The 26350-nt window shown below is 49.9% G+C and overlaps 1 protein-coding gene across 1 annotated transcript in view; it reads right to left on the bottom strand.

The window, feature by feature from the left end:
- BCORL1 (BCL6 corepressor like 1) overlaps positions 1-26350 on the bottom strand; it is a 70411-nt gene that overhangs the window by 35836 nt on the left and 8225 nt on the right. The window contains exons 3-4 of the mRNA XM_089667762.1: positions 23417-26098; positions 17589-17733 (exon numbers count right to left, since the gene is read on the bottom strand). Coding sequence (XP_089523888.1) covers positions 17589-17733; positions 23417-26098 — 2827 coding nt within the window. The remainder of the gene's footprint in view (positions 1-17588; positions 17734-23416; positions 26099-26350) is intronic.

The following is a 26350-nucleotide window of genomic DNA, read 5'->3' as shown; positions in this document are numbered from 1 at the left end:
TTAAGTGAATAACTGGTTCAGATATGAAATTTAACTGATGCTTCTCTTTACCACTGACTGCCTGTAACTGCTACATCTGCAAAAGAGCTTGTTCTTTTGAAAAAACAGACTTACTGGCCAGATCACCAGGTGAAAATAAAGGAAAGATACCTAAAAAAGGAAACAAATGCCACCACCACATCTAAGAGTAGTACGCTGCAATATAATAAAGGATTTCTTTTTCGGATTATTAATGCTTTAAGATAATCATAGATACATTATATAGGCAAACATTTGTGGGTACCTGAGCATCAAACCCATATCAGCTTGTTGGACACCCATTTCAAAACCATGGCCTTCAACATGGAGTTGGTCCTCCTTAGCACCCTCCACTCTACTGGGAAGGCTTTTGGAGTATGCCTATGGGAATGTATGCCTATCCAGCCAAAAAGGAGTATTTGTGAGGTCAGGTCCTGAGGATGAGAAGACCCGGCACAGATTTCCAATTCATTCTAGGAGGCGTTGGGTAGGGTTGAGCTTAGGACTCTGAAGACCAGTTGAGTTCCTCCACACCAAACTCATGAAATCCTTGTGAGGTCAAGTACTGGTGTTGGATGGGAAGATCTGGCTCACCGTAGGCAAACCAAGAGGTGTTCAGTAGAATTGAGGTCAGGTAACTTGAGTTCCTCCACTCAAACTGGTCAAACAATGTCTTTATGGAACTGGCTTTGAACACAGCGGCATATTCATTCTAGAACAGAAAAAGGTCTTCACCAAACTTAACACAAGGTTGGAAGACCTCAACTGTCTTGATGCACTTGTATTCCGCAGTATTAACAGTACCCTTTCACTAGAACCACCTGGACTCAATTACTTGAAGGGGGTGTCCACGTATTCAAATGTATGAAAACCCTCACCATAAACTAGTCTTAAATGTTCCCTTTTAGTCTTTTAAATATGCAACAGATAGTTTTATCTGTTGTGCATGAAAAGTAGAAGAGTTGATCCCGCTAGGAATTCAAAGCCCATGCACACTACACTTTTATCTCAAGGAGACTAATCAGCCTTCCCGGTTCTTATCATAGGATACAAAACACTTCCATTGTTGTAGAGATGTTCTATAGCTAAGCAAAAGACAACTGGGCAGGGCTGACACCAATCTTTGTGATTTTAGGCCAGAAAATCTTTGTGTTGTGAATGCACAACAGGAAATTGGGCACATTTCTGGCAGATCAGCAGGTATTTTTCTATACTTGCAGGGATAAAACATGGGTAAATTGTATGTATTACAGAGATGTATTGAATAAAAGGGATTTTTGCACCTACCGTAGAATATATTGAAGTTCATTGAGGGACACAGCTATTCAGGTTATACTGCCACCTACATGAAGATTGGACACTGGCAAGCAGAAAAATGATACAACAGCCCCCAGTATGACTCCTCCTCTACCAAGCATTCCTCTGCTTTATGGTAAAGCAGTACAAAGCATAGGAAAAAAAAAAAATGGAACCTCTGCCCCCAATGAACTCCAAGATAGGGATTTCACGCCAAGTAGAAAATTCTAATTTTCTTATTCATTAAGAGACAAAAGAATTCAGATACAGTCGGAAATTCCAAAAGCTGTCAAACTGAGGGGCAAGAAACCCGACAAAAAAACAGCTACAGGCCTCATTGGGAAGACTGGGGACTGCCTGCAGTCCAGGATCTGCCTGAAGAACCAACAACCGAAACAGAAGGCTAAGGAATGGTCTCAAACAAGGAGAAAGAGCAGAAACCTGACCTCTGATAGTGCCAAGAACTAGAATAGTCTAAACCCAGCTACAGGAAGAAAATAATTGGTTCCAAAGAGAAACTCCTCCTAGGGTGGAAGCCACTCCATATGAACTACAGTGCCTTGAAAAAGTATTCATACCCCTTGAAATTTTACACATTTTGTCATGTTAAAACCAAAAACGTCAATGTATTTTATTGGGATTGGATGTGATAGACCAAATCAAAGTGGTACATCATTGTGAAGTGGAAGGAAAATGAGAAATGGGATTCAACAATTGTTTACAAATAAATCTGTGAAAAGTGCGGCGGCATTTGTATTCAGCCCCCCGGAGTCATAACTTTGTAGGACCCCCTTTCCCTGCAATTTCAGCTGCAAGTCTTTTTGGGGACGTCTTTCCCAGCTTTGCACATCTAGAGAGGGACATTTCTGCCCTTTCGTCTTTATAGAATCGCTCAAGCTCTGTCAGATTGGATGGAGAGCATCTGGCAATAGCAATTTTCAAGTCTTGCCACAGATTCTCCATTGGATTTCGGTCTGGACTGTGATTGGCCCATTCTAACACATGGATATGTTTTGATCTAAACCATTCCATTGTAGCTCTGGCTGTGTTTCGGGTCATTGTCCTGCTGGAAGGTGAACCTCCACCCCGGTCCCAAGTATTTTGCAGACTCTGACCAGCTTCCCTGTCCCTGCTGAAGAAAAGCATCCTCACAACATAATGCTGCCACCACCATGTTTCACGGTGGGGATGGTGTGTTCAGGGTGATGTGTTCGTTGTCCGCCACACATAGCGTTTTGCTTTTAGGGCAAAAAGTTAAATTTTGGTCTCATCTGACCAGAGCACCTTCTTCCACATGTTTGCTGTGTCCCCCACATGGCTTCTCACAAACTGCAAACAGGACTTCTTATGACTTTCCTCTAACAATGTCTTTCTTCTCGTCACTCTTCCATAAAGGTCAGATTTGAGGAGTGCACGACTAATAGTTGTCCTGTGGACAGATTCTCCCACCTGAGCTGTGGATCTCTGCATCTCCTCCCAGAGTAACCATGAACCTCTTGGCTGCTTCTCTGATGAATGCTCTCCTTGCCCGGCCTGTCAGTTTAGGTGAACGGCCATGTCTTGGTAGGTTTGCAGCTGTGCCATACTCTTCATTTTCAGATGATGGATTGAGCAGTGCTCCGTGAGATGTTCAAAGCTTGGGATATTTTTTTTTTATAACCTAACCCTGCTTTAAACTTCTCCACAACTTTATCCCTGACCTGTCTGGTGTGTTCCTTGGCCTTCATGATGCTGTTTGTACACTAATGTTCTCTAACAAACCTCTGAGGGCTTAACAGAACACCTGTACTTATATTGAGATTAAATTACAATTACACCCAGGTGGACTCTATTTACTAATTAGGGGATTTTTTAAGGCAATTGGTTCCCCTAGATTTTAGTTCGGGGTATCAGAGTATAGGGGGCTGAATACAAATACATGCCACACGTTTCAGATATTTGAAAACCACTTATCAATTTCCTTCCTTGAGGAACGTGGACTTCATACTTTTTAACTATAGAAGTCACAGATTCAGAGATTCCCAGGTCTCTCAGAACCTATGTTTCAACAATCATGCCATTAAAGCCAGTGACCATAAAGTTGAATGGCAAATTGGTCTTTGAGACAGAAGATTCAGATAATCTGGTAGAGTCCACCAACGGTCTACCAGAAGTCCTACCAGATCAGCATACCAGAAAACAGAGTATACTGACCCCACAGAGAATCTACTGCTTCCACTACAGGATCTCTGTACCTGGAGACAAACCTGTCCACCCTATTGTTAAACATGAAGGCCATGGAGTCCACATTCAATGTCACTACCTGCTACACAAATCCTCTAACACCTCCAGGGATGGGGACCACTCCTCTGGGTCCAGACATTACCAGACAAGGAAGTCTGCCTGCTAATCCAGTGACATTGGCAGGACAGGATTTGATCTAGAACTCTTGCAATGGAGAGACTTACGGATTCTTGATATACACAACCACCATGGCATTGTCTGACTGAATTCTAGATCGAATGACCTTCCAGCAGGATGGCCCAATGCTCCAGAGACCGATCACCAGAAGCTGCAGAATATTAAACAGACAAGACTCATCCAAAGACCAAGTCCTCTGTAGGTGAACAGGACTTCACCCCATCAGTATCTGTCATCAGGATTTTCCAAAAAGAATAAAAAGGACTTTTGCAATTCTAGAGACGGATTTCTGAGCCAGGGACAACTTGGTCCTCAGTGCCCAATGAATTGGTCTGACAGGGACTTGACTGACTTTCCGCCATGAAAGAATAGTGCCTTGTATAGGTATGAAATAAAACTTGACAAATGGAACTGCCATGGAGGTTACCATCAGACCAAGGACTCTAATGCAAAAGTGAAGTCTTATGACTCCTAGACAGAGGTTGAATCTGCTATCATGGAGTCTCCTCTAGCCTGGGTTGGGTCCAGGACTGGACCCAGATACTCCAAAACCGGTGGTCTCTAAACTGCTTCCCAGAGGCCAAATGTGGCCCTTGGCTTGCCTTTATTCAGCCCTTGGGGCACTATTCCTCCCACTGACACCAATGATAGGGCAATAATTCCTGCACTGACACCAATGATAGTGAACTATTCCTCCCTCCGAAACCAATAAATGGGCACTATTCCTCCCTCCGATACCAATGATGAGGCAGTATTCCTCCCATTGACACCAATGATGAGGCACTATTCCTCCCACTGACACCAATGATGAGACACTATTCCTCCCACTGACACCAATGATGAGTCACTATTCCTCCCACTGACACCAATGATGAGGCACTATTACTCCCACTGACACAAATGAGGGGGCACTATTCCTCCCACTGACATCAATGAGGGGGCACTATTCCTCCCACTGACACCAATGAGGGGGCACTATTCCTCCCACTGACACCAATGAGGGGGCACTATTCCTCCCACTGACACCAATGAGGGGGCACTATTCCTCCCACTGACACCAATAAGGGGGCACTATTCCTCCCACTGACACTACTGAGGTGGCACTATTCCTCCCACTAATACCAATGATGGGGCACCATTTCTCCCATCGATACCAATGATGGGGCAATAAATCATGCACTGACACCCAACAACGGGGTACTATTCCTCCCACTGACAAGAATGATGGGACACTATTCCTCCCACTGACACCAATGATGGGGCACTATTCCTCCCACTGATACCAATGTTGCAGCAATAATTTCTGCACTGACCCCAACAATGGGGCACTATGCCTCCCACTAAAACCAATGATGGGGTACTTTTCCTCCCACTGATACCAATGATGGGGCACTATTCCTCCCACTGACACCAATAATTGGGCACTAAAAATTTCCCTAACACCAAAGGTGGGACATTGTTTACTCCCACTGATGCAAGGTCATTTCCTACTACCACAGACCATGGTCCATCCCCCCTACAGTCTGGAGGACAATAAACTGGCCCTTTGTTTAGAAAGGTTGGAGTCCCCCTGCTTCAAACAATGAATCAGTTCCAGTGATTATCCCTGAAGGTTCAGGATCCCATTCAATGTAATGTACAGACACTGGAACACCATGCAGATCAGATGCTTGTTCAGCCCCTCTCATACGGGGCGGATCCACTTGTTCAGCAGGGGATCTGCCCGCCGATCCTCGCTGAGGAAATGGATGACAGGTCTCTGTCTGCTCCGCTGATGCAGAGTGGACACTGGCAAGTCGGATCGGATGACAGTCGGATGGAAACGGACAGAAGGTGTCTGACTGATGGGGAACGGATCCCTATCCATCTGTTCTTAGCGTACATGATCGGATCGGTTGCCGGAGGGTGTCAGCGAACACACGTCTCTGCTCCATAGAGAGCTTACAGATGGTCCGATCGGGTCCACCTGAAAAAATTTAACAGGTGGATCCGATCGGACAAACCGTGTGAAAGGGGCCTTACACTCCACATTCCCAACACTTGTTCTAAAATGCTTTGCATGCATACGGGCGAGAGATCTACGCGGGGCGAGAGATCTACGCGGGGCGAGAGATCTACGCGGGGCGAGAGATCTACGCGGGGCGAGAGATCTACGCGGGGCGAGAGACGCGAGATCTACGCGGGGCGAGAGACGCGAGATCTACGCGGGGCGAGAGACGCGAGATCTACGCGGGGCGAGAGACGCGAGATCTACGCGGGGCGAGAGACGCGAGATCTACGCGGGACGAGAGACGGGAGATCTACGCGGGACGAGAGACGGGAGATCTACGCGGGACGAGAGACGGGAGATCTACGCGGGACGAGAGACGGGAGATCTACGCGGGACGAGAGACGGGAGATCTACGCGGGACGAGAGACGGGAGATCTACGCGGGACGAGAGACGGGAGATCTACGCGGGACGAGAGACGGGAGATCTACGCGGGACGAGAGACGGGAAGCTTTCAGCAGGTCGTCACAGCTAAAGTTTAAAGCCATTTGCCTCAAACGTTCTCCAATGAAGGGATAAACTACGGCTGTAGTAAGATCTCCTAAAGGACTTGGCCCAATCAGCCAAGGTTTGGTAGACTAAGGTCACAACCAGGGCGGTATGAAGAGCATGACCTGCCAGTGACAACAGAGCTCTAGGAGGGCTTCCAAACGTTTATTAGCTGGGACCAGGTGCATCCCCTACCTGTATAGTGGTGGCTTTACTATGGTGGGATGCTACTGGATCCACAGCAAGGGTAGACCGCTTCTTTACAAAGTTCTCCTCAACACAGGTACGTAGCCAATAAAAGCCCATGGCTGGAGAGCAAACATCTTATCTGGACGTTTCCGATCTCTGCAAAGGAAGACTTGGAGCAACAGATGCAATGGGAAAGTCTTAGAAGAGTTGGGCGGCTCTAGAAGACCCAAGACTGGAAGCAGCATTTGTAGAATCAACAAGCTGATGTCTCAATGTGGGGGGAATCGCACAAGACTGCCAACAAGTGGGTGAGGTCACAAGGACGGATATCCAATGCAGAATCTGTGCGGCAAGGAGCACGAGCAACATCCTATGCGGTCAGCGGTCACAAATAACTGATTTTGCCCATGAAGTCTGGCATGACTGTAGTAACTTGTCACTAGAAAAGAGTATGGAAAGTGTCTTATGCGGAACCTAGTGCCTGGAGGTCAATGTCACGCCATCTCCAGGATATCCAATCCCACTGGGCCCCAATACGGCATTCCAAAAGCCAGCCTGAGGACCGCCATGCTGGACAACTGCAATCTAAGAAAACCGCTCTAGAAGCAATGTACCAAAGAGCTCTGAAGATAGAAAAAAAAAAGAAGATGCTAGCAAAATTCAGTTGGAGTTAAGTCGCCCACCCTCCCCAATGGACGCCCACCCTCCCCAACGGACACCCACCCTGCCCCAACCCCTCCCCAACGGACGCCCACCCAACCCCTCTCCAACAAACGCCCACCCTCCCCTAACAGACGCCCACCCTCCCCTAACAGACGCCCACCCTCCCCCAACCCCTCTCCAACAGAGGCCCACTCTGCCCCAACAGACGCCCACCCTCCCCTAACGGACGCCCACCCTCCCCCAACCCCTCTCCAACAGAGGCCCACCCTGCCCCAACAGACGCCCACCCTGCCCCAACCCCTCTCCAACAGACGCCCACCCTCCCCCAACCCCTCTCCAACAGACGCCCACCCTCCCCCAACCCCTCTCCAACAGACGCCCACCCTCCCCCAACCCCTCTCCAACAGACGCCCACACTCCCCCAACCCCTCTCCGACACCCACCCTCCCCCAACAGACACCCACTCTCCAACAGGCATCCAGCCTCCCGAAGGATGCCCACCCTCCCCCAACAGACGCACACCCTCCCCACAGGTACCCACCCTCCCCCACAGATGCCCACCCTCCCCCAATCCCTCTCCAACAGACGCCCACCTTCCAACAGACGACTAACCTCCCCAAGGATGCCCACCCTCCCTCAACAGACGCCCACCCTCCCCCATAGGCGTCCAACCTCCCCCAACAGATGTCTACCCTCACCCAACAGGCGCCCACCCTCCCCCAACCCCTCTCCAACAGATACCCACCCTCCCCCAACAGACGCTCACCCTCCAGCAGGCGTCTAACCTCCCCAAGGATGCCCACCCTCCCCCAACAGACGCCCACCCTCTCCCAACCCCTCCCCAACGGACGCCCACCCTGCCCCAACCCCTCCCCAACGGACGCCCACCCTCCCCCAACCCCTCTCCAACAGAGCCCCACTCTGCCCCAACAGACGCCCACCCTCCCCTAACGGACGCCCACCCTCCCCCAACCCCTCTCCAACGGACGCCAACCCTCCCCCAACCCCTCTCCAACAGACGCCCACCCTCCCCCAACCCCTCTCCAACAGACGCCCACCCTCCCCCAACCCCTCTCCAACAAACGCCCACCCTCCCCCAACCCCTCTCCAACAGACGCCCACCCTCCCCCAACCCCTTCCCAACGGATGCCCACCCTCCCCCAACCCCTCCCCAACGGATGCCCACCCTCCCCCAACCCCTCTCCAACAGACGCCCACCCTCCCCAAACGGACGTCCACCCTCCCCCGAACCCCTCTCCAACAGACGCCCACCCTCCCCCAACCCCTTCCCAACGGATGCCCACCCTCCCCCAACCCCTCCCCAACGGACGTCCACCCTCTCCCAACCCCTCTCCAACGGACGTCCACCCTCTCCCAACCCCTCTCCAACAGACGTCCACCCTCTCCCAACCCCTCTCCAACAGACGTCCACCCTCCCCCAACCCCTCTCCAACAGACGCCCACCCTGCCCCAACAGACGCCCACCCTCCCCCAACCCCTCTCCAACAGACACCCACCCTGCCCCAACAGACGCCCACACTCCCCCAACCCCTCTCCAACAGACACCCACCCTCCCCCAACAGACACCCACTCTCCAACAGGCATCCAGCCTCCCCAAGGATGCCCACCCTCCCCCAACAGACACCCACTCTCCAACAGGCATCCAGCCTCCCCAAGGATGCCCACCCTCCCCCAACAGACGCACGCCCTCCCCCACAGATGCCCACCCTCCCCCAACCCCTCTCCAACAGACGCCCACCTTTCAACAGACGACTAACCTCCCCAAGGATGCCCACCCCCCCTCAACAGACGCCCACCCTCCCCCACAGGCGTCCAACCTCCCCCAACAGGCGCCCACCCTCCCCCAACAGATGTCTACCCTCCCCCAACAGGCGCCCACCCTCCCCCAACAGATGTCTACCCTCCCCCAACAGGCGCCCACCCTCCCCCAACCCCTCTCCAACAGGCGCCCACCCTCCCCCAACCCCTCTCCAACAGGCGCCCACCCTCCCCCAACCCCTCTCCAACAGGCGCCCACCCTCCCCCAACCCCTCTCCAACAGGCGCCCACCCTCCCCCAACCCCTCTCCAACAGGCGCCCACCCTCCCCCAGCAGGCGTCCAACCTCCCCCAGCAGGCGTCCAACCTCCCCCAGCAGGCGTCCAACCTCCCCCAGCAGGCGTCCAACCTCCCCCAGCAGGCGTCCAACCTCCCCCAGCAGGCGTCCAACCTCCCCCAGCAGGCGTCCAACCTCCCCCAGCAGGCGTCCAACCTCCCCCAGCAGGCGTCCAACCTCCCCCAGCAGGCGTCCAACCTCCCCCAGCAGGCGTCCAACCTCCCCCAACAGGCGTCCAACCTCCCCCAACAGGCGTCCACCCTCCCCCAACAGGCGTCCACCCTCCCCCAACAGGCGTCCACCCTCCCCCAACAGGCGTCCACCCTCCCCCAACAGGCGTCCACCCTCCCCCAACAGGCGTCCACCCTCCCCCAACAGGCGTCCACCCTGCCAGCAAAAAACAAAGGCATGTCAGCATAAGGAGGCATTATCCTTGCCTGTACTACAGTTTGTTTTTCAGAGTTCAATCCCTCTGTAGCCAGCAGATCCCCAAAAGTGAAAGACTTCCCGGGGCCCTCAATGGACGGGGAACCTCCAGGTTTTACATACTGAAACTATTTCTGCTTTTTGTTTTTGCTTTAGCCCGGCCCCGTACCTGCATGACAACACACACCAGATACTTCAGAAATCTGAGGCATGCTTATTGCTGGGAAGACACAACTTTAGTATGTAGGAAGGCGACAAATGTAAATTCAGCTTGGGACCAGAAGAACATTCCTGCACTTTATCATCAATGTTCTCAAGGGGGCTACAGAGTACTGAAACCCCCCAGCTAGGGATTGTAGGTAAAACCGTGGTTGAACAGGCACACAACAGTCACCTGTAAATGGGGGTGGAATGGTGCACGGTTATTGTGCACAAAACAGACCCTGATCCATCAATCGACTAATCTACAGATAGCACATTATAATCAATGCACTCAAGGGGACTACATAGTATAGAGACTCTCCAGCCAGGGATTAGCATTAACAGTGGTGGAATAGGCACGATTGTTACCATAACGGGGGTAACAGTGCAAGTTCATTGAGTACAAGTAACAAACCTTGATCTATCAATTGACTAATCTACAGATATCACATTATAATCAATGCAATCAAAGAGCCTACATAGTACTGAAACCCTCTGGCTGGAAACCATAGGTAAAACAGAGGCAGAATGAACGCATAGTGGTCACCTTTAAATCGGGGTAACGGCACAGGTCTGTTATTGTTCACAAACAGACCTCGATCCCTCAATGGACTAATCTACAGATAGCACATTATGATCTATGTACTCAAGGAGGTCTACAAAGTCCTGAAACCCTCAGGACAGGGATCGTCCAGGGCTCAGCATGAAAAACAATGGCAGAACGGATGCACAGCAGTCACCTGTAAATGATTGTAACAGCGCAGGTCTATTGTGCACAAACCTAATCAATTGACTAATCCACAGATGACACATTATAAATCAAATCACTCAAGGGGCCTACACAGCATCCTATGGTTAGGGATGTGAGGTAAAACATGGCGGAATGAACACACAGCAGTCACCTGTAAATGGGGTAACAGTGCAGGCCTTTTACAGGCCCTGATCCAGCAATTAGATAATCTACAGATAGCACATTATAATCAAAACATCCAGGGGGCTTACTGAATACCTCCAACTCGGGATCAGAGGTAAAACAAATGGCAGAATGGACGCACAGCAGTCACCTGTAAACGGGGACAACAGTACAGGTCTGATACAGTACACAATTACCAGATCCTGATCCATCAATCAACTAATCTACAGATCGCACTTTGTATTTAATACACCCAAGGGGCCTACTGAATCCCTCCAACTTGGGTTCAGAGATGCATCAATGGCAGAACAGTTGCACAGCGGTCACCTGTAAATGGGGGTAACATTGCAGGTCTATTGTGCACAAACCACAAACCCTGATCCATCAACTGACTAATCTACAGATAGCACATTTTAAAAGGGACTACATTACTACTGAAATTCTCCAGCTATGGATCGGAGGTAAAAAACAGTGACAAACACACACAAACACCACTCACCTGTAAATAGGAGTAAAGTCGCAGAATTATTATTGTGCACAAACAACAGACCCAGACCCATCAATTGACTAATCTACAGATAGCACATTATGAAGGGCCTACATTACTACTGAAATTCTCCAGCTATGGATCGGAGGTAAAATAGTGGCAAAAAGACACACAATGGTCACCTGTAAATAGGGTTAACAGAGCAGAATTATTATTGTGCACAAACCACAGATCCTGATCCATCAATTGACTAATCTATAGATAGCACATTATAAAGGTCCTACATAGTACTGAAATTCTCCAGCTATGGATCGGAGGTAAAATCTTGGCAAACACACACACAACAGTCACCTGTAAATAGGGTTAACGGCGCAGAGTTATTATTGTGCACAAACCACAGATCCTGATCCATCAACTGACTAATCTATAGATAGCACATTATAAGGGCCCTACATAGTATGGAAATTCTCCAGCTATGGATCGGAGGTACAATCTTGGCAAACAGACACACAATGGTCATCTGTAAATAGGGAGAGAGGCGCAGAATTATTATTGTGCACAAACCACAGATTCTGATCCATCAATTGACTGATCTACAGATAGCAATTTATAAAGGGCCCTACATAGTATGCAAATTCTCCAGCTATGGATGGGAGGTAAAATCTTGGCAAACAGACACACAACGGCCATCTGTAAATAGGAAGAACGGCGCACAAACAACAGATCCTGATCCATCAATTGACTAATCTACAGATAGCACATTATAAAGGGCCCTACATAGTACTTAAACACTGCGGTTGTGAATTGGAGGATAAACAATGGTGGAACGATGCACAGCGCTCAGCTGTAGTTGGGGGTAACAGTGCAAGTCTATCATTGCGCAGAGACCAAACAATGTTTTACAGAGGTATTTATTACGTGACACCAGGACAAGCAAAAAAAAAAAAAAAATCGGATCGTTTGAGGATGGAACGTTCCTTTAAGTCCCCCTTACACAATGAGCCACCCAAGGGGTTAAAACTGATCCAGAAATGATAAAAAGGATCAGAGACATCATTCCTATTTATTGGGTGAAGCCGCTCCGTTTGTAGCTCAGGCCGGACTGTGACGTCTCTCTGCTGCCCGTTGATCAACAATGGCAGTTCAAGGCGAGGTAAGAGGGCCCCTCGCCGAGCGGACGGAGAGGCAGGAAGACGGCGTGTGGTATTAATAAACACGTCTTTCTAGATGGGATCGCAGGAGGCGAGGGACCGCCTTCTCCGACAGGAAGTGTGACTGGGGACACAGGAAACGATGCTAACTGCCGACCGCTGACTCTGTGAAGTAACATCCTCCCGATCTAGAACATACCGCAACACAATGACTTCTTCATCGGAATCTGACGAGACACAGAGCCGCGCAGCGCGATCGGCGAGAGATACAACGCACGCAGGATTTCCCATTCCTCATGTATTGTTCAGCCCGGGTTCACACTGTGATTCGCAGAGGAATGTGGTGCGATTTCTGTGCGAATGACATGCAATGGTCTGTGCCGTGTGAATGGAGCCAAACATTTTGTACGGCTCAATTCACATCGCATCCAAATGGGTGCAGGACCCCTTTTTTTTTTTTTTATAAATCCGGTGTTCTCACCCATGTGATGCAATTTCTGGCATTCATGTGATGTGGTGAGGGTGTCAATGATTAATTAATGACACCCTGAAACAGATTGCAAAATTGGAAATGCACAGGATTCGCAGTGTTTCCTGCGCCGCATTAGCGTGATCCCGTGCTTCATGTTTTTTTGGGGGAGTTAACCGCTTCCTCGCTAGTTCTGCTACAGGACGGCACAGATGCGCAAAATCACGTATATATACACACGTGATTGTGCATTTCTGCGTAGGGGGCGCACGCGTGCCCCTACCTGTGTCGCCATTCGCGGCCACGGCTGTCAATCACTGGGTCCCGGATGGCGATTTCTCGGCGGCAGCCGGGGATTACAGAGTATCTCCGACGGGGAAGAGATCTGTGTATAAACAATACAGATCTCTCCCGTCAGCTCCTGCACACTGCTTTGTATGGCTCTGCATGGCACATAGCCTCATAGTAAAACAGCACACAGTTAACCCTTTGATCGCCCCAGATGTTAATCCCTTCCTGCCCCATGCTATTAGTACAGTGTCAGTGATTTTTATTAGCACCGATCACTGTATTGGTGTCACTGGGGATGTCAGTGACACCAATACAGTGTCAGTGCTTTTTATTAGCACCGATCGCTGTATTGGTGTCACTGGGGTTGTCAGTGACACCAATAGAGTGTCAGTGCTTTTTATTAGCACCGATCGCTGTATTGGTGTCACTGGGGTTGTCAGTGACACCAATAGAGTGTCAGTGCTTTTTATTAGCACCGATCGCTGTATTGGTGTCACTGGGGTTGTCAGTGACACCAATAGAGTGTCAGTGCTTTTTATTAGCACCGATCGCTGTATTGGCGTCACTGGGGTTGTCAGTGACACCAATAGAGTGTCAGTGCTTTTTATTAGCACCGATCGCTGTATTGGCGTCACTGGGGTTGTCAGTGACACCAATAGTGTCAGTGCTTTTTATTAGCTCCGATCGCTGTATTGGCGTCACTGGGGTTGTCAGTGACACCAATAGAGTGTCAGTGCTTTTTATTAGCACCGATCGCTGTATTGGCGTCACTGGGGTTGTCAGTGACACCAATAGAGTGTCAGTGCTTTTTATTAGCTCCGATCGCTGTATTGGCGTCACTGGGGTTGTCAGTGACACCAATAGAGTGTCAGTGCTTTTTATTAGCTCCGATCGCTGTATTGGCGTCACTGGGGATGTCAGTGACACCAATACAGCGTCAGTGCTTTTTATTAGCACCGATCACTGTATTGGTGTCACTGGGATGTCAGTGACACCAAGTCAGTTCCCCCCCAGTGTCAGAATGCCCACTGCAGTCCCACTATAAGTCGCTGATCGCTGCCATTACTAGTAGAGAAAAAAAAAATTACGCAGTATATACTGTATACCGCCATTTGTAAACGCTATAACTTTCACGTAAACCAATTCATTTACACGTATTGGGATTTTTTTTTAGCAAAGACACGGAGCAGAATACATTTTGGCCTAAATTTATGACGAAATTTGATTTTTAAAATTTTTTTACTGGACATGTTTAATAGCAAAAAGTCAAAAATAGTTCTTTTTTTCCTCAAAATTGTTTTTATTTTTGTTTATAGTGCAAAAAAATTTAAAAACCGCAGAGGTGATCAAATACCACCAAAAGAAAGCTCTATTCGTGGGAAGAAAAGGACGTACATTTCATTTGGGTGCAGCGTTGCATGACCGCGTAATTGTCAGTGAAAGTAACACAGCGCTGTATCGCAAAAGATGGCCTGGTCAGGAAGTGGGGGGGAATCCTCTGGAGGGCGAGGGGTTAAAGCTGAATTTTTTCTGTTTATTTTTGGACTTCCCTGGTTCCTCCTTTTCCCGTTAACAACATAATAATGACATATTGAAAGTGCAACTAAAGACAAAACTAAGTAAGCGAAGGTTATACCCAAGTCAGAATTTTTTTTTTTGTGCCATATGTGTCCCCATCGGGGAGATTTCCCTTCACTTCCTGTCCCATATCCAAAACAGGAAGTGAGAGGAAATCCCTTCAAAATTGGGTGTCTCAAGAACTAGTGTCCCCATTGGAAGATTCCCCGTCTGTTGCCGTTTTGGTGTTAATTGGGATTTTCTTTTACATTCACTTTCAATAACGATAAACAGTACAAATAGAGATGGTGAATCTCCCTCACGGGGGCACAGACCGCAAATAAAAACAGACAGGGGGGTCAAACCCCACTCCGCTATTCAATACTGAAATAGTTTTGGCTTTAGTTGCACTTTAAATACAATCCTAACATTTAATTTTAGACCCAGTGATGTCATTACTGGGTCTCTGTGCTTGTCTATGCAATGCAGGCAGATCATGGCTGGTGGGAGGGACCAGCAAGGTGCTGCACATAGCTTCCTAAAAACACAGCATCCCGCTCAGTACTCCTCTTCAGAACCCTCAGTCCTGATACAAGCAGTAGGCTGGCTCTTGGGAGGAGTTATGCAAATATCAAAATGGATGGGTGTCAGTCTGGAGGAGTGGGTGTTAACATTCACACATGATGTGGAGCCCCCTTAGCCCTGGACAGAATGGGAAAGGTATAAAATTACTACTGTCTGTGTCCCCGTTGGGGAGATTTCTGCCAACTTCCTGTAACTGATCAGAAAAACTCAACTTAGATGCAAAGATCAATAAAAATAAAATCCTTTTCAGTGAGGTCAAGTTTTTAAATCCATGTCCTCACTAGTGAGATTTCTCCTCTCTTCCTGTTTTGGGGACACCCTGGGTGTATGTCACTCCGCCCACCTGGGATTACACAACAATACTCCCAGAACCTCCCATTACATCTCAAAACACAACTGGATCTGATAGAAAAATAACGCCCCTTACATGGGGGGTCCGTGGGGGGCATTCTCCTCACATTGATGGTCAACAGGAGGACGTCCTTTAAGTAGGTGGTCAGTGGGAAGAACGTCCTTTACATGGGGGGGGGGGTCAGTGGGAAGAACGTCCTTTACATTGGTGGTCAGTGGGAAGAACGTCCTTTACATGGGGGGTCAGTGGGAAGAACATCCTTTACATGGGGGGTCAGTGGGAAGAACGTCCTTTACATGGGGGGTCAGTGGAAGGAACGTCCTTTACATGGGGGGTCAGTGGGAAGAATGTCCTTTACATGGGGGGTCAGTGGAAGGAACGTCCTTTACATGGGGGGTCAGTGGAAGGAACGTCCTTTACATGGGGGGTCAGTGGAAGGAACGTCCTTTACATGGGGGGGGGGTCAGTGGAAGGAACGTCCTTTACATGGGGGGGGGGGGGTCAGTGGAAGGAACGTCCTTTACATGGGGGGGTCAGTGGAAGGAACGTCCTTTACATGGGGGGGTCAGTGGAAGGAACGTCCTTTACATGGGGGGGTCAGTGGAAGGAACGTCCTTTACATGGGGGGGTCAGTGGAAGGAACGTCCTTTACATGGGGGGGTCAGTGGAAGGAACGTCCTTTACATGGGGGGGTCAGTGGAAGGAACGTCCTTTACATGGGGGGGTCAGTGGAAGGAACGTCCTTTACATGGGGGGGTCAGTGGAAGGAACGTCCTTTACATGGGGGGTCAGTGGGAAGAACGTCCTTTACGTGGATGGGGGGGATCAGTGGGAAGAACGTCCTTTATGTGGGTGTACAGTGGGAAGAACGTCCTTTACATGGGGGGGGTCAGTGGGAAGAACGTCCTTTATGTGGGTGGACAGTGGGAAGAATGTAATTTACGTGAGGGGGGGAGGGCAGTGGGAAGAACGTTCTTTACGTGGTGGGGTCAGTGGAAAGAACATCCTGTACGTGGGGGGGGGGGGGGGGGTCAGTGGGAAGAACATCCTTTACATGGGGGGTCAGTGTGAAGAACATCCTTTACATGGGGGGTCGGTGGGAAGAACATCCTTTACGTGGGTGGACAGTGAGAAGATTGTCCCTTACATTGGGGGTCAGTGGAAGATTGCCCCTTACAATGGGGGTCAGTGGGAAGAATGTCCTTATATTGGTGGTCAGTGGGAAGAATGTCCCTACATTGGTGGTCAGTGGGAAGAATGTCCTTATATTGGTGGTCCATGGGAAGATTGACCCTTACATTGGTGGTCAGTGAGAAGAACGTCCGTTACATTGGTGGCCAAATGGAAGAATCCCCCTTACAGAGAGCTACAAGGATTACTGGTGGTATTCCACTGATTCTGTGCCATTGGCCGAGGCCTATGCATGCCCCATCCTATGGGATGTCAGTCAGCCATGGTTCAAGGAACCCTTAGATACCTCCAGAAGGACCCTGGTTGAGAAAGGCTGACCGAAGCCGATTAAGACAACTCAGATCCAAAACCCCACAAATAAGGACGGGGGGTGGGGGAAGAATCTCCTAAATTGGTCTGTGCCCAACCCCCCCAAGTGCAGGTTAATACCTAAAAGTCTCCAGTTTTCACCAAACAGCAATAAGAAAAACCAGGATCTCACCACTGCAGACCTTTCGAGAGAGAGAGAACCAAGAGGCCATGACATGGTTTGGGTTCCCGGGTCTGCTTGGTGTTCCTTCTCTCCCTGTTGGACCCCATTTTACATTACGAAGAATATAACAGGAGATGGTAGGGTGGTCTGACTCCTTGGTGACAAGCCAGAGGGTAACTCCTCCCACCACATTCCAGCCATTACTGAAATATCAGATGTTATTCTTTCAATCTGCTCCGTTTTGGAACAGCCTCACCCGTGTTTTCTCTCCTTACCCAGATCGTACTCCGGATCCAGAGGCTCGCTCTTTATCACCTTCCTTCTCCGTCTCTTGGTCCGGCCGACAGCCGGCTCTTTCTTGGGCTTTGCCGCCTTGGGTTCCTTCTTCTCGGGACCTGCGGAGGCCGACCGTCTCTTCCACTGAAATGAAACGGGACACAAAGTAAGCAAACAGCAGGCAACCCCGTGGATGAGGACTACGCTGTCACCATTCCTGGACCCATCAGAACAAAGAGGAGCGGATTTCAACAACTCCTCCAGCCAACCTTGCTTTAGTTTTTCTGGAGAAAGCGTGAGAAGAACTAAACCTCAAAAGGGTCCAGGGAAACCGTTCATCGTAAACGGCCGACGCATTTCGAGAGTCCGATTGCTTGGGGCTTGGATGTTGTATATATTCTTGTAAGGACTCGGCACAGCACAACAAACTAAACTGATAGGACCTTTCGGGGAACATGCCCCCTCCTCAGAACTCAAGCTCAGAACTCGAAGGAAGGGGGCATGTCCCCCGAAATGTGTCAGCCGCAGCAAGTATGGCATCGCCTAAAACAAGAGCTGCGTTTTAAAGCGCTTGGACCTTTTCATGTGTGGGAGAATGTGTTGGGCTCCTGTATCTGATAACATTTGGAGCACTAGATGTTCGCATCCTCCTGGGCCTTTACAGTTCTCTCTTCCGGGACTCTGATGACCTCAGTTATGGTGACCCTTCCCAACAAGAGCAGCCTCACCGGGGCCATCAAGCCTTAGATAGAAGTTGGATACTCTGCAGTATTGCACCATGATGGTGATGGTGGTATTCCCAACCCTCTCCGATACCTAGGCTGGACTTTGTTGTAGTTTTGGGAAGAGTGGGGAAGTAGTGATACACCGAAATCCCGGCCACCGAAATCTACCGCATGAAATTAGGGTTATCGGCGGTGTGCCGATTAAAAAAAAAAGCAGATAAGGTCATTGACTTCAATGCAGAAAACGCCCCTTTGTTGACTCCAATGCAAAAACTGCCCCCCCTCCATCGACTCCAATGCAAAAGTGCCCCCCATCAACTCCAATGCAAAAGAGCCCCCCATCGACTCCAATGCTAAAGTGCCCCCCCCAATTGACTCCAATGCAAAAGCGCCCCCTCCATCGACTCCATGCAAGAGCGCCGCCCCCCCATTGACTCCAATGCACAAGAGCCCCCCCATCGACTCCAATGCAAACCCCCCCCCCAAGCGACTCCAATGCAAAAGCGCCCCCCCCATCGACTCCAATGCACAAGCGCCCCCCCATCGACTCCAATGCACAAGCGCCCCCCATCGACTCCAATGCACAAGCGCCCCCCCCATCGACTCCAATGCAAAAGCGCCCCCCCCATCGACTCTAATGCAATCGACTCCAATGCAAAAGCGCCCCCCCATCGACTCCAATGCAAAAGCGCCCCCCCATCGACTCCAATGCAAAAGCGCCCCCCCATCGACTCCAATGCAAAAGCGCCCCCCCCATCGACTCCAATGCAAAAGCGCCCCCCCCCATCGACTCCAATGCATCCCCAAACTCTTCCCACAAAGTTGGGAGCATGAAATTGCTGACGCCTTAAAAGTTCCCTTCACTGGAACTAGGGGGCCAAGTCCAACCCCTCAAAAACAACCGCACACCATAATCCCCCCTCCACCAAACTTTACACTTGGCACAATGTAGTCAGGCAAGTACTGTTCTCCTGGCAACCACCAAACCCAGGCCAACTCAATATTGAACCCTACGGACTAAGACTGGGGGGCCATTAAAGGTCATGTGCGTGGAAAGGCTGGGGCCCGATACTGCAGGCAATACAGTGTGTACACCATAGTTTGTAGATGATATAAACTTTCACATAAACCAATTAATTTACACGTATTGAGATTTTTTCTTTCACCAAAGACATGCAGCAGAATACATTTTGGCCTAAACGTAGAACTATGTTGTGTTTATTGGATATTTTTTTTACAACAAAAAGTAGAAAATGTCATTTTTGTTTCCAAATTTAGTCTTTTTTGTTTATATCACACAAAATAAAAACCACCTAAAGAAAGCTCTATTTGTGTTAAAAAAAAAAAGGACATAAATTTAGTTTCGGTACAGCGTTGCATGACCGCGCAATTGCCAGTTGCAATAGTGCAGTGCTGCATAGCAAAAAAAATGGACCTGGTCAGGAAGGGGGGGGGGGGGGGAATCTTCTAAAAGGGCAAATGGTTATGCTTTGGCAATAAACCTCGAAGCTGACTGGTTCCTCTGCAGAGCTGCACCAGATGTTGCACCCTCCAGTTCTAGTTACTAACCCCCCCCCCCCCATGCTCCAAACAGTGGACTGTTCCTTTAACCACTTGGCGACTGCAGATAGGGGAATGACAGCTTCCCTGCATCCGGCCAGTTCTGGGAGGACATCATATGACGGACACAACTGATCACAGCGGCCTTTTACCATGTGATCAGCCGTGTCCAATGACACAGCAGATCACCGGTTATCGGTTGCACTTTCCTCACGCTGTCACAGTGTAAGGAAAGTACTGCTGATAACCGGCAATTGTCAGAGGACGGATCGGCACCGATCAAGGCACTGATGATCAGTGCCCAGCAGTGCCACCCACCTGTGCCGCCCCCATCTGTGCCCAGCAGTGCCACCCACCTATGCCCAGCAGTGCCACCCATCAGTGCTGCCCAGCAGTGCCACCCACCAGTGCTGCCCAGCAGTGCCACCCACCTGTGCTGCCCAGCAGTGCCGCCAGTCAGTGCCACCCATCAGTGCCCATCATTGTTGCATATCAGTGCCGCCTATCAGTACCACCTCATCAGTGCCCGTCAGTACTGCCTATCAGTGCCTGACATTGTTGCATATCGGTGCCAGCTCATCAGTTCCGCCTATCAGTACCACCTCATCAGTGCCTGTCAGTGCTGCCTATCAGTGTCCATCAATGTTGCATATCAGTGCCACCTATCAGTACCACCTCATCAGTGCCCGTCAGTGCTGCCTATCAGTGCCCGACATTGTTGCATATCAGTGCCAGCTCATCAGTGCCGCCTATCAGTATCACCTCATCAGTGCTGCCTATCAGTGCAGCCTCATCAACGCACATCAGTGAAGAAGAAAAATTACCTGTTTGCAAAATTTTATAATAGAAACAAACAAACTTTTTTGTTTTTTCAAAATTTTTGCTATTTTTTTTGTTTATAGCGCAAAAAATAAAACCCCCAGCGGTGATAAAATACCACCAAAAGAAAGCTCTATTTGTGTGAAAAAAATGATACAAATGTCATACGGGTACAATGTTGCATGGCTGCGCAATGGTCATTCAAAGTGCGACAGCGCTGAAAGCTGAAAATTGGCCTGGACAGGAAGGGGGTGAAAGTACCCGGTAGGCGAGGGGTTAAGCCAATCGACGTGCGCAAAGAAGCAACAAGGACTGCATGTGTCCCAAAAAACGCCGGGTGGGTGCGCCATGTCTGGAAGTTCGCTAGTCAGGAGTAAAGAGATCCGTTCATGAAAAGGAAAACTGAAATAATAGTTAGGGAACTTTTGTAAAAGGAATACCAGGACACCTCCGCGATATCCAGGAACATGAATAGAACATTTGGATGAGAAAATTATTGTTAGAAAAAAAATTGGTTGAAGTAACTCACAGGGCTTAGTGACACCTGTGTGTGATAATGAGGTCGGCTGACCACGGGGGTGAGGACGGCAGACCACGGGGGTGAGGACGGCCGACCACGGGGATGAGGACGGCCGACAACGGGGATGAGGACGGCCGACAACGGGGATGAGGACGGCCGACAACGGGGATGAGGACGGCCGACAACGGGGATGAGGACTGCCGACAACGGGGATGAGGACTGCCGACAACGGGGATGAGGACTGCCGACAACGGGGATGAGGACTGCCGACAACGGGGATGAGGACTGCCGACAACGGGGATGAGGACGGCCGACAACGGGGATGAGGACTGCCGACAACGGGGATGAGGACTGCCGACAACGGGGATGAGGACTGCCGACAACGGGGATGAGGACTGCCGACAACGGGGATGAGGACTGCTGGGTCCCATACAACTCTGCAAGAAAACCCAAACTTTGCTACCTCTTCAGAAAGCACCGAGTGCTGTCATTGCATGCTTTGTACCAATTACCACAATCCAAACTACAATTTCAGGCCCGTAAAGTAACAAACAATTAATTATTGACAAAATGAGGTGCATTTATTTAAAAGAAAAAAAAAAAAAAAAAAAGATTTTTGTCCCTTGAAAACGGCATGTACATTCATTCTATGGGAATGGGGGCAAAGTCGAAGGTTACCAGGCTATTTCCTCTCCAAGTTGAATGTTAGTCATTCGTAGGGTAAAATCAGGAAGATACTTTATGGCCACTAGGTGGAGCTGTCGGATCACAGGCAATAAACACCTATTTACCATGATCATCAGTTAGTGCAGTCTTCTAAATCGCGGGCCATGGTTTGATACCGGACCAACTCACAGCCCAGTCCGGACCGTCAGCCCATCACTCTGCTGCATTGGATCCTCACTAAGTTGCAGTCACTGGTTGCTAGGACCACTGGTGTCATAGCAACCAATGATGTCACATGTACCCTGCCCCTTGCAGCTTGATTATCCTCTCCTGCCCCCTGCCTGCTTGTCTCTTATGAGCTCTGCTGATCTGTAGTTAGACTCTGAAGGGGAAATCCGGCCTATGGGGGCACACCCATGAGGGGACCTGGCCATTGGGGGAACCCTGATGGGGAACCCGGCCTATGGGGGGCACACGCCCATGGGGGAACCACGCCTATGGGGGGGCACACGCCCATGGGGGAACCATGCCTATGGGGGGGCACACGCCCATGGGGGAACCCATGCCTATGGGGGGCACACGCCCATGGGGGAACCACGCCTATGGGGGGCACACGCCCATGGGGGAACCACGCCTATGGGGGGCACACGCCCATGGGGGAACCACGCCTATGGGGGGGGCACACACCCATGGGGAAACCATGCCTATGGGGGGCAACGCCCATGGGGAAACCCAGCCTATGGGGGGCATGCCCATGGGGGAACCCAGCCTATGGGGGACACACCGATAGGGACACAATATTTAAGGAGGCCCCCTGATGGGATAACCTGATATATGCACGCACACTGATGGTGGAACTTCATGTTTGGGGGCACCTGATGTACGGAGGCACTCTGATGGGGGAACTTGATGTGAGGGGACACTCTGCTGGGGCAACTGATATATGAGGGTGTCCTAAATTAAGTACCTGATTTATGGGAGCACCTGATGTATGGGGGAACTCTAATGGCGATTCTTTATGTAAGTGGGCACTCTGATGGGGACACCTGATGTAAGGGAGCGCTGTAATGGGGACACTTGATATAAGGAAGTACTGGGATGGGGCAACTGATCTAAAGGGGATATTTCGTTGAGGACAATGGATTTATCGGAGTGCTGGGGGCACCTGATGTAAGGGGGCACTCTGATGGGGATACCTTATATGAAGGTGGTTCTATTATCTTAAAATGTGGAGTGACTGGCCTACTTTTCGGTTATCAGTATTAGAGAGATTCGGACCTTGGCTGGAAAATAATTTTAGTGACTGGACTTCCTTGAATTTTATTTCATTACCACTGATTTAGTGGTTCTAATAAAGTATTTTCCTGATCTGCAATATTCTTAGGAATGAAGAACATGCAGCCTGGAGAGGAAATAGCCCGGTAACATTCGCTTTTTCCAACATTCACACAGAACGAACGTACATGCAGTTTCTGCTATCACAACCAACAGTCTCACAGCAATGTCTCAAATTTTTGGCATCGTTGGCACTGCTCACCTTCCTTTTAGGAGGTTCCTCCATGGTGTGATCTGTGTCTTTTTGCTTCGATTTACATTTCGACTTGGGCTGCGTGGTCTTGGTCGGCGTTAACTCCTCCACCTGCTTTATACGTCCCCTCAACCCCGGCTCCTTCTTCACCCTGGCCTTGACTTTGGTAATTGGTGGCATTTCCATGGGCGACCATGACGAATCGTTAAAGGTCGGCAAACGGCCAAAGCTTTCCTCGTCATCGTCTATCCTCTCGATTTTGACCTTGCTCAAGTCCACCTCCTGAACGCAGTGAGTTGCCTCCGGCGTGTGTGCTTTTTTGTGGCTCCGTTTCCTCTGAGCGGGCTGATCCTGCGGCAGATCGGCCTTTAAGTCCGTTTTAGTGCAGTCCAGACCCAGCAGAGAAAAGCCGTGGCTACTGTCTTTTGGTTGAACCGTGGTTAGCTGGTCGTTCGTCATGTACGAGGCCAAGACCTTGTTTTTCGGCTTGACGTCGCCGAAGATCTTTCGACTGCAACTCAGCTTTGGGCGAATTTTGTCTTTGCAGTTCGTTTTTTCGGAAAGTTTATTTAAAAGGGTGCTTTCTTCCACCCCCTGTAGTAGAGAATTTGCACTACAATCTGCTCTGTCCGCCACACCTGGCTGAGGGCACAAAACGTTATTTCCTGCAGAAGGTTTTGGTGCAAGCAGTGTTTTGTTGGTATGGGATTTATGCTGCTTTGAAAGAGTCTCGCACGTCCTTGCCTTGGCCAACGTGTCCTGCTCTGGAGCAGCTCCCGTAGAGTTTTTCAGTTGGGCATTAAGTGTAGAGTCACCTGTACTTTGAGGTGTTGCATTGGACTCAGCTGGAAGAATGTTGGGGAATAAAGTGTATTCTGCAACCGGAAGTCTGTGAGGAGGACCTTGGTTTGAATGGAGTGTGCTTGTGGCCTGTAAGCCGATGGAAAGCAGCGACGTCTGATGGTATTGAGACCAATTAACTGGCAGAACCTGAGAATTGCTAGGCTTCCCGTTTAAGGGACACTTTGGGTGTACTGTCCCATGTCCAGCTAAGGTCCAATCCTTTGACGGACATAAAGAGTTCACCGTAGCGACGCGTCCGAGAAGATTTCTTTTTTCAGTGGATTGCTGGCCATCGACATTGGCCTGGCTGTTTTTCTTGCCGCACGACCCTGAGTTCTTTGGCTCTCCCTGGTCAATGATTGAGATAGGTTCCTGCTTTGCCAGATGGCGGGAGTCCGTGTTAAGGCTCAAGTTCGAGTCTTTGTTCAACAACACAGAGGCAGGCACTGGGTTGGCCACCCCTACGTAAGTACCTGGAATGGTACTAATAAGAGCAGCAGAATTTTTGATCCAAGACCCAGGCGCTAGCTGTGGTGACCCCGGATCTCCATTTCTCAAGAACTCTGGGAACATTACCAGTGGCGCCCCCCGTAAAGTCTGGTTAACACTGCTGCTGGTGTTTGGCGTGAGCCGCTGGGAGTTACAGTCGGACCTGGACAAGACGGTGGACAGAGAGGCTTTCCCACTGGTGTGCACCGGCGTTAACACTGGCATGGGAGGAGTCTTACGTTGGTTTGATGGGGCGTGTTTATGACGGTGGGATTTAGAGGACAAGTCCAAAGGCATTTCGTAAACATCTGGAGGAGACACCATTTCTCGCTCCAGCTGCGGTGGGGACTTTAAAGGGGACACGGATGAAGAGGAGGAATCACTTTGAGGTTCTAGGCTAGAAGGCGTTCTTGAATACGTGGTGAGGGCGATGGGGCTTACGTTGACCATGGGAAGAGTGGGATGTGCGGACAGAGTCTGTAAAGCTGTTAGTGCGGAGGACAGTGTGGAGGACGTTGTGTCGGTGGAGGCTATGGAGCCATCGGCCGTAGACGGGATGACGCTATTGCTGTTGGTGAGGGTAATGGAAGGGACTGTGCTGGTTGGTTTATTTGATTCGGTAGAAGCCACTTTAGGATCAGTGGTTAAGGGTCTTCCCAGAGGAGAAGCAAAAGCATGGGTGTGCATGTCTGAAGGAGTCTGAAGTAGGCATCTGTCCTGCAAACAGGCGGGCAACATGGGAAGGGTTAGAGTCGGAGTAACGCCAAACGTGGTCGGTAAGGTAGCTACACTGAGGGGTTGTCCACAGTTGGCTGGAGGGATGTAAACTAAGGGCTGGCTCGGCGCTAAGACAGTACCGGTCGGAAAGGACAAAGGAAGCTTCTGCACGGTAGGGACCTGAGTGGCGGAGAAGCAGATTCTGCTCATAGTGAATGGAGTAAGGGTGCCAAAGCTAGACGAGACTACTGTGTGGGAAGCCTCCACCGGCTGCCCTGCAATTTGTAATCCAGGGCCCAGAATAGGTTTTTGCTTCGTGGAAGGATCTGCATCAGCAGGCCGAAGAGCAGGAGGTTCGGTGCCCGCTGCTTTCTCCTGTGCAGGAGTCCTGGCAGACTCTACTTTTTTACCATGTTTACTCGAAGCGGTTTGAACGTTTGTATCCAGCATGTTAGCGGCTTGCTTGGCCTCAAGTGCTCGAGTCTTGCCTCTAGATTTTGACAACGGTGCAGTTCCAGCAGGCTCAGAGACAACGGGGTCCGGGGGTTTTTCCTCTAGTCGCTGGCCAGCTCCAACCTGTGCGCCGCCATCTTCCTGCAGCATCAGGGCATCACTTTGGTTGGGCGCTGGTGCTATATCCACCTGAAACCAAACAAAACCAAATCAGCAAATATCCAGAATAAAAAATAATCACTTTCCATGCCAGTCCAGGGTTGGAGTTTACAGGAACCATTCCTTAAGCATTATTATCCTTACTAAGAGCAGAGGGAGCGATTCTGATTGCTAATCTAATACTCTGCAACAAAGGATGGAATGTTTAATTGCCAATTTCTAGAGCCAGATAGTCTGGAGAAGCCAAAAAGTGCTTCCATTAACCAGAGGATCGAAAATCGT

The sequence above is a fragment of the Staurois parvus genome, unplaced genomic scaffold (genome assembly GCF_062004578.1).
Source record: "Staurois parvus isolate SC_StPar_1 unplaced genomic scaffold, SC_StPar_1.0 ptg003561l, whole genome shotgun sequence".
NCBI classification, from domain to species: Eukaryota; Metazoa; Chordata; class Amphibia; order Anura; family Ranidae; genus Staurois; species Staurois parvus.
The sequence above is the reverse complement of the archived record's forward strand: the minus strand, read 5'-3'. Positions and strand labels throughout refer to the sequence as shown.